This window comes from Mytilus edulis, chromosome 9 (genome assembly GCF_963676685.1).
Source record: "Mytilus edulis chromosome 9, xbMytEdul2.2, whole genome shotgun sequence".
In the NCBI taxonomy this organism is placed as follows: Eukaryota; Metazoa; Mollusca; class Bivalvia; order Mytilida; family Mytilidae; genus Mytilus; species Mytilus edulis.
Window position 1 is genome coordinate 15,913,286 of NC_092352.1, and position 9,494 is coordinate 15,922,779.

The 9,494-nt window shown below is 31.4% G+C and overlaps 1 protein-coding gene across 1 annotated transcript; it reads right to left on the bottom strand.

Annotated features, from left to right (window-relative positions):
* Window positions 1–1,277: 1,277 nt before the first annotated feature.
* On the bottom strand, window positions 1,278–9,466 carry LOC139489571 (S-adenosylmethionine synthase-like). Its single transcript, XM_071276139.1, has 8 exons — window positions 9,241–9,466; window positions 8,065–8,265; window positions 7,012–7,124; window positions 6,377–6,520; window positions 5,444–5,662; window positions 4,522–4,704; window positions 3,959–4,092; window positions 1,278–2,677 (listed from the first exon to the last, which is right to left on the bottom strand). The coding sequence occupies exons 1-8, from the start codon at window positions 9,377–9,379 to the stop codon at window positions 2,575–2,577; spliced, it is 1,236 nt and encodes a 411-aa protein (XP_071132240.1). The 5' UTR covers window positions 9,380–9,466; the 3' UTR covers window positions 1,278–2,574.
* Window positions 9,467–9,494: the final 28 nt, after the last annotated feature.

The following is a 9,494-nucleotide window of genomic DNA, read 5'->3' on the forward strand; positions in this document are numbered from 1 at the left end:
TAAAGTTATAGTGCGAAAACCAAGAAAATGCTTATTTATGCCCTTTTTGGCCCTTAATTCCTAAAATATTGGGACAAAAACTCCCAAAATCAATCCCAATCTTCCTTTTGTGGTCATAAACCTTGTGTTAAAATTTCATTGATTTCTATTCACTTTTACTAAAGTTAGAGTGCGAAAACTAAAAGTATTCGGACGACGCCGCCAACGTGATAGCAATATACGACCAAAAAATTAAAATTTTTGCGGTTGTATAAAAACTATTAGACCACAACCCCCAACCTTCCTTTTGAGGTGCGGAACTTTGTTGTAGTTACATATGGATTCAAACACGTGTACTATTTCTTTGGTCCAGAAAACAAGTCTTTTCTTGCTGCCCCCAAAATCCCTTTGTGCTAGTTACATAGAAATCCATATAATTCTTGTTTGGAAGACAAATTTCTTTGGACAATAACATCTTCATACCAAAAAAAACCCCATTTTTATCGTTTGTGCATAAAGGGCACATGTTACAACCCAGAATCGAGTTCAGTAAATTCAGTTTCAACAAGTGAGAAAATATGTTGATGAATGGATGAAAAAAAAGTAGGTGAATTCAATAAAGACCTACTTTTCAAATAGGGTATGATCAGGTCTGTTATAGGTTTATCCTTGGTGAGGCTACTCCTCTTCGTTCATTTATAACCACCAATTGTCTAATTCACAAGTTTATCTACCCAAGTTTCTTGGGATTGTTAACTGTTCAGGATGTTTTCCACTCACTGTATAATGAAATAAACAGTGTTTTAGCCAATGTGCTTGGTTACACGAGACTTGGCTCTGTACTTTTACTTCCCATCATTGTGTGGTTGTGCTGTAGTAAAAATTTGTATTCCTGTCTTGATTTAGCCGTCTTTTTGTCTTTGTTACATATTTTTGTCTGTTTTATAAAGAGAAATAAGATAACACATTATTGACTTTCCCCTATTTTTGCCATTTTTTTCCTTTATGTAACTTATTTACAAGTTAGAGGTTTACTAGCTATAAAACCAGGTTTAATCCATCCCTTTTTTACACAAGAAAATGCCTGTACCAGATTAGGAATATGACAGTTGTTATCCATTCGTTTGATGTGTTTGAGATTTTGATTTAAATTACAGACTTTCCGTTTATTTTCATCAGAGTTAAGTATTTTTGTGATTTTACATTAATTTTTGAATTGATTTTGGTAATCTTCAGATTCCTGATTTTAAGGTTCTTGTGCATATCAGAAGAAATAATTAATAACACTAAAAATCATGTATATTTTTATCTTTTTACTATTTTATTTTTCCCCCATTTATTCAATTCATTTATACCCCACATTGTACTGCAATAACAACATTTTGTGTATCCCATAGGACAAAGTCTTATAAAATAATGAGCTTAGTATGATACAATAAAATTGCACCTATCAGTATACATTGCCACAGACATGATTACTACAATTATTTACAACTATAGTAAAAATACAAACAATAATGTCAACATGTTGAGTATGAAGGGTAACAAGTGATAAAATGTTATAGAGGAATGATGTTAAAAAGAGAGCACTTGACAGTTTATCACATGTACCCTTCAACTCTCATGTGTAAAACAAGAGATCAAACTTATGGTGTGTACAATTGATGTACACCCCTTTATGGAAATACAATAAGATTAAATACACTGTTACCAAGCACCTGTCTGCAAACACAGGATAGGTTATCAGCAATAACAGTGCCATCTAATTAAAATTAAATGTTAAGCAATAAGTCATGATTATCTTAATTGTGCAATACAGAATGTTGATGTGGCTAAAAATTTGAGATACAACAATGCAGATATGCCCTTATAAGGCAGTACAAGTTATTATAAAACTACATTGACATAAACAATGAAAATATCAAATATAAACAAAATCATCTATATAATAAAAAAACTGGGACATAAAACATTAAATACAAACACATTTTGATGCTTTTTTAAAATTGTAGAATGATTCGCGATTGTACTGTCAGAGAGTTGGACCCGAGTGTTTAGAAAAAGTGCTCTTTTCCGTTGAATTTTCATAAACACAAGACAAATATGTATACAAAAAGTCCATAGAAAGTCACATTTGCACTAACTAAAGGGCAACCAAAATCTGAGTGATGTTAATAACAGAAAAATATATCAGTCAGACTATCCCTCTAGTTACTGTGGTAACGTCTCTGACAGTGACAAATTTCCAGAAAAGGGGAACAACTCAGTAACTTAAAACTGCATTTTCTTTGTAAATCGCTTAATAAATAAAAATATTACAAACAATAATCATAAAACTGAAATTTGTCATATTTAAAATATCAAGTTTCAAATCTTGTACATATGTTTTCTATTTGTAACACTTTCTATGCATTGAATACTTTCATCTTTCTCTGCCAACATTTGGTCAATGACATGTTCACAAGTAAATATTGCGAGGATTGGATTTCATTTTATTAAATTAGGTAATCGGACGAGTTACTAAACCCTTTTCTGGAAATCCGTTCTTATTTCACAACAAAAACAATAAAAAAATAAATAATGTTCTATATTTTGTTATAATTTCAACTTCTTGGGAACTTCCCATGAAAATTCAGGTCGACCAAAATGTCCATAGCAGGCAGTTTTCTGATAGATTGGCTGTCTCAAATTAAGTTCCCTGAAAAAAATATGTATAATAAGCACACAGAAATCAATACCATGCATTTACTTAACAGCAAATTAAGTTAATATAAAATTCTAAACCATTATCATTGAAAGAAATTTTCATATTTTTTTATTTAAATATTTCAGATCAGTTACTGTTATGCCTCACCAATTTACATGTATCATTCAGTTTTACAATTTAAATTATTTAACAGAGTTCTCCCCAGGGCCTTTTAGCATCATTGTACTGTGATGCTATAATATTAAGGTGGCTCTGTCCTATTTGAAGTTTCTATCAGAAGTGCCGTATTTTTTGTTATTTTATTTTTTACAGAAAGTGAATCAAATTGGTCGAAAAAAAGTAAGGGGTCACAGACCATTTAAGCTCAAAATTTTACTTGTAAGCAGGTATGTAAAAGGGACCATTTTTCAATGAAATGATAGGGAAAATAGAGGTGTTGACATATATTTATCGGAATATCAAAAAAATGTTCTAGGAGACTTGGTCCAAAGCTGTAATATCAAAAGCTGACATTTAGCTTCAAAGAATGACCAAATAAAAAACATAGGTCACCAATAAGGAAAAAAAAAATATTTTGCCTTAAAACTCAAATTATGGCGGGAAAATGGTGAAAATGGGTGAAATGCCATTTTGAGCCTTTCAAAGATATACATAATAACGAAAATATTCTTTTAGTGACATAACTACAATGATTTTTCATTTCTAATCAATCAAAATATTAAAAAAAATAATGTCGAATTTACGACACATACGTTTCGTGTGCATTGTAAACCATGCGTGAAATTATGCGCAGTCGATTGGTCCCGATCCACCTTAAATGTGATGCTATAATTTTAGAAACAAGATGGTATTTCAATTTCTTCTGTATACCAGGATGCTAAATGAAATATCTGGGGAGAAGACTTAATGTTTAATTTTTAAGATCTGATACAACAATGAAATAAGAAGAGGTAAAGTGAAACATACATGCAACTTTTTGTAGGACACTATCACTTGCTTTGTTTTTGATTGACCAAAACATTATAATGGTGATATCATTTATATTGTAAATATTTTATTCTCTTGAATTTTGGTGTTTAAAACACCAATTTTCTCTTTAGTGAAGGTCACACGAAGTCACATTAGATAATTGATGGATCAACTTTAAATACATCTACCTAATCTTCTTTACATTAAATTTTTTTTTTATCACTTTCTTTTAATACCGTAATGACTGTCACACTGGTTAAGCATGTATGATTTTCATAAACAATTCATTAGGATTCAACTTACTTTACAATAGCACCAGGTCGAAGATCAAAATTTTTCTTGACAATTTCTAAGAGTTGTTTTTCTGACATATTTGATGTACCATAACTGAACACTGTAATGGATAATGGTTCAGCAACACCAATGGCATAAGATACCTGTAAACATAAAAAAAAATATTAATATCTATCAATACAAAAACTGTGTTATATACATGTATTCAAGTTACAGTGTTCATTTTTAAACAAATTTCTTGAATCTTGCAATATATGATTGTAATGGCAGAATTTATAAATAGAACTGAATGTCGAGTTTAAAAACATTGCAAGAGACTAGCGATGCATTCCATCTCTTGAGTGCAATATAAGAAAAATTTTCTGCTTGTTCAAGCATGAATAAAAGAATTGGTTTCACATCCATACAATACAAGTCACAAGAAAAGACATTAATCACAAATTATGGATGCATTGCCATAAGATATCAAACATTTCATTGCAGGATATCACATTCATCACCACAAGATTTAAAACCTTTATATTTTATCATGAAATATGTCTATGGTTTGTTACATTTTACAATATAATTACCTGAACAAGAACACGTTTACACAGACCAGCTTTGACAAGAGATTTGGCTACCCATCGTGCAGCGTAGGCGGCAGATCTGTCTACTTTAGAGAAATCTTTACCAGAAAATGCACCACCACCATGAGCACCCCATCCACCATATGTGTCAACAATAATTTTTCTTCCAGTTAAACCAGCATCACCCTAAAATATAAAAACTTTTAACATCAACTTTTAGAGTATTGGTAACCATCATTTCTGGTATTAAGGCTCCTTGTTGAGGCAGTGAGCTTCAATTGTCATTCACTGCTATACTTGGGCTAATGTATTATGTATTATTCATTATTACTTTTAAGTGTAATCACAAATTATGTTCATGATTTGCAATTATCTGCTTACTGAAATAATTTACATTTTAACAGCTCTCCAAATTTAAAATTCCCATAAATTCCATGAAAAATGTGTGCAATCCCTTTTTCTTTTTTATATAGATTGTTTATTGTGTATTTAAGTAGGACTCTAAAGTGCGATGGTTGTTTGTTTGCTAAATTACAATGGTATAGCAAGTTAATGGAACAATAGGGTAATGTTTAAGGGCTAAAACATTAAAGTACATAGATGTCAAAAACAAGTCTTTTTGCAAAAGCTAGTATAATCTAGTATGCTAAGGTATAACATATGATGTGATAGGCTTTATGATTTACCGGTAGGCTTAATTGTCCGGAGAGTTTAATTTTTTGTTTGTATAAACGACTGTTAATTAACATCATAATCCAGCTACGTTTCTTACGTCTATACTTTCGCGGACCATCAGACTTAAGCTTATGGAGGCATCCCACTTTAGCGTATATCATCGCACTTTAGTGTCCTACATATATATCCGAGCTATATTTGGAATATTAATGTTTTTTAAAATATCTTGTTTAAGCTTTTTCCAACTTACCTGTGGACCTCCAATAATAAATTTTCCTGATGGCTGAATATGATATACAGTTTTACTGTCAATATATTTTTCTGGTATAACTGTTTTGACAACTTTTTCCATTAATTCTGTCCTAAGTCTTTCCAATGTTACTGTTTCGTCATGTTGTAAGGAAATGACAACAGTGTGAACTCTCAGTGGAATACATGCACCTTTCACATACTGATACTCAATGGTAACCTTAAAAAAATAAATAATTTTTAATTTTTTGCAACAACATTGTCTAAACCATATATAAAATCGGGCAAGATAGACATTCCAAATCAAGGCATCCAAGCTTATAAAGGTTAGATTTTGGAAAATAAAGGGCAATGCATTTGGTCAATACACATTATAATTTGAATGTTTGATAAAGAATAAAATCATTCTTTGATAAAGTGCTGTAAACTGCATTATTAGAAGTGTAGAACACCAGCTCACAGACTTGCCTTTTTACAATTGTAAATGGATTTCCGCGTGTGATTCCAGTGGTACAATGTCATTACAAAAAAGAATTACAAAAAAGAAGGCACAGAGACAATTGACAAGTATACCAAGGAAATTGATTTTTTTTTTAAATATTAAACAAGCATACTTATGATTTCCCAAATGAGTTTTATTGGTTATTCATATTGGTATTCTATACTTAATTATTTATACAATAAATCAATAGCGACAATAATTCTTTAAATTCTAATAAGTTTCTTGCAGTTACTACCGGGTAATCTACTGGAAGACTGTCAAAAACAATTCAACCTGTCATTAATGTATCCATTCTCCATTTTAAAGCTTTTCTCAAGCAATCTAAAGAACTTTGTCAACCTTGCTCTGTATTTCATTGATTTTTAATTCAAAATGTGATAAACAAGAAAGTGACAACAGAAAAACAAATTCTTACATTAACAATTGTTTTACCTGTGTTTTAGAATCTGGTCTTGCCCATGCCAATTCTCCACTTCTGCGTAGCTGTGCAATTTTAGCATTGAGCTGATGTGACAAGACAACTGTTAAAGGCATGCATTCTTCTGTTTCGTTTGTAGCATAACCAAACATCAATCCCTGCAAAAATATAATCATTAAAAGTAAAACTTGAAAAAAGGTAAACAGGTCTATTTTTGTTTACTTATAAATGTCCTAGTACATGTATATGCATATGAGGATGGCTGTTTCTAATAAAAAGTTTTTTAACACATTTTGATGATGAATATTATCAGTAAAACCATCTGAGGATGTAGACAGGAACTGTTTATCACAAACATCATTGATAAACTTAACATGTATACATACGTCTCCTTGTTTCTGACACTATTTCCGAGGACAGAAAATTTGTGTACAGTTTTGCCAGTTGTTATGTGTGTACTGTTTTGCTAGTTGTTATAGTCCAGCATGTGGTTTTGTCAGTTTTATTGAATTCCTCTTATCAAATTAACCTTGGAATTCCATATTTTACGTTGATCATTGTGTTTCCACTTCACCCAATAATAAAACCCACAAAGAGGCATATTTATTCAAACATATATTTATCATTGGCTTTCATTAAACTTGCTTACTTGATCTCCTGCGCCGATATCATCCTCATTTCTGTCTACGTGCACGCCCTGAGCAATATCAGGACTTTGTTGTTCTAAAGCAATTAAAACATTGCAAGTTTTATAGTCAAATCCTGCAAAATAAAAAAAAAATGTTTAATTTTCATTTATACATACATAAGTTCCATTCATATTGGTCAGTATACAAATAAACAAAACCAAAAATTAATCATTGAAGACCTGGTTTCTGTAAGCATGTGTGTAATTATTTTAAAATAATGAAAATTAGAAGAACAACTTCAATAGAATCCAACGTTCAAGGTTTAAAATGCCTATTTTCTCTTTTGTAGAAATATAAGCAGATCATTTGTATCCTTCTTAACCTTTTCAAATGTAAGTCCTACTGATGTTTTCCTTACTAATTACTTCTAATTCACCTGGATTCCCAATACTGATTTTTATCCCATCATGATTATTCTCCAGAAACTATTACTAGTTCTTCAGAAACTATTATTAAAACATGACACTTCTGAATGCTAAAACCAGTGAAAATAATTAACAAAACATCCTATCCTATGGAATTTTGTTTTCATGTGAATGTTTGATGTTATATTCATCTTTTATGCAATTGAATGTCCCCAGAGTTTGATTGAAGAGTACTACAAAGGAGCATACATGTAAATTCCTTCTTTAACAAGAAGTTACCCCAACAAGAATGTGTCCAAAGTACACGGATGCCCCATTCGCACTATCATTTTCTATGTTCAGATGACCGTGAAAATGGGATAAAATCTCTAATTTGGCATTAAAATTAGAAAGATCATATCATAGGGAACATGTTTACTAAGTTTCAAGTTGATCGGACTTCAGCTTCATTAAAAACTACCTCATTCAAAAACTTTAACCTGAAACGGGACGAACGGACAGACAGACGCACAGACCAGAAAACATAATGCCCATAAATGGGGCATAAAAATTGGCCTGCAGAGAATAATGTGTGCCCCTAAAACATAGTTTACAGTTACAACTCACTCCTGCATGTTCATGTTATTAAACTACTGATCATAAACATACCTTTAGCTGAATCATCATATCCTATTTGTTTGATTGTTTCACGAATAACTTTCTGATAGTCAACGTTTGCTTTTGATGTGATTTCACCTGCCACCAATATCATACCAGTCTTTGAAAGTGTTTCACATGCTACCATTGCATTTGGATCTTGTTTGAGATGTGCATCGAGGACAGCATCACTTACTTGGTCACATATTTTATCTGCAAGTAAAGTATTCCGTGAAAAAACTGTTTGAAATGTACAATTGAGTGTAAAATTGGACTAATTTTTAGTTTTCTATGAGTGTTCAAGAAATATATATATTCAACCCAAATTTCATTGCAAGTATAACTTTTTTCTATTCATCATATTTTTAATACTTGAACACCTGTATCTTCTTTGTTTATTTCCTGAATTTGTAAGTTTATTCTTGCACTTCAACAATTTTTTCTCAAAATGTGCCGGAGAGACAAATGATAAACCTTACATGTGGATCAACTTTGTGTTGAGTGAATGCAAAAATAAATATATCAAATTATTAACCAAAGTGCATGCTAGTGTACAGTGTACTATTAACAACTGATTTTTTTATTCACTATCTAACACCCTGGTTGCAAGTTAGAAAAAGTTATGAATGTAGGTGGCAATGCTTAAACATATACATGTACACTATTCAAACTTAATGAACCAAAATTATCCATGGAAATGAAATGAGTCAAAGCTACAAATGTAGTACAACTGCAATACACCATTTTTAGTTGCCATGGTAACTTGTCAACTATTATTATACACTGAATTACAGCAAAATAAATTGCAGTTCGTGATCCAATCTCTTCCCTTCATGTATTCTATTATTATTATGACACATTTTACATCTAAATACACGTAATAATGTTTTAATAAATGAAATGAAACTAGATTTATAAATCAATATATATGTAAATGTTTATGTTCTTAGTGTGACCTCAATTAATATCTATATATACTATACTGTCAAAGCTAGTACAATTTGATTCTCTGGTGCTACTGTGCATCCAGCTTTGATTCCAAATGAAACATGAAATATCCAAATCGATGGAATGCAACAGTAGGTAAATGCACAGTAAAAATTATCCTAACTAGCAATTAATTAGTGCTTAAAACTGATGTAATCGGTGATATTGCATGCACGTGTTTGGACTGGTCAAAATGTCTACCTGGATGGCCTTCGCCTACAGATTCTGATGTAAATAAAAATGTTCCGATGTCATCCTGGCTGCATTCCTCTGCATAATGTTGATTGATTTCTTTATAGTGACTGCCATTCAGTCCATTCACTGTCGGTTGCGAAGACATTTTGATGTCCTGTGTTGTTTTAGGTTTGTTGGAAAAGAGACAGTTTATAGAGAATCGGATCTTTTTATACCCAGGCTTAGTCACTTGATAAATTCAACTGGTTTGATTGGTCAAC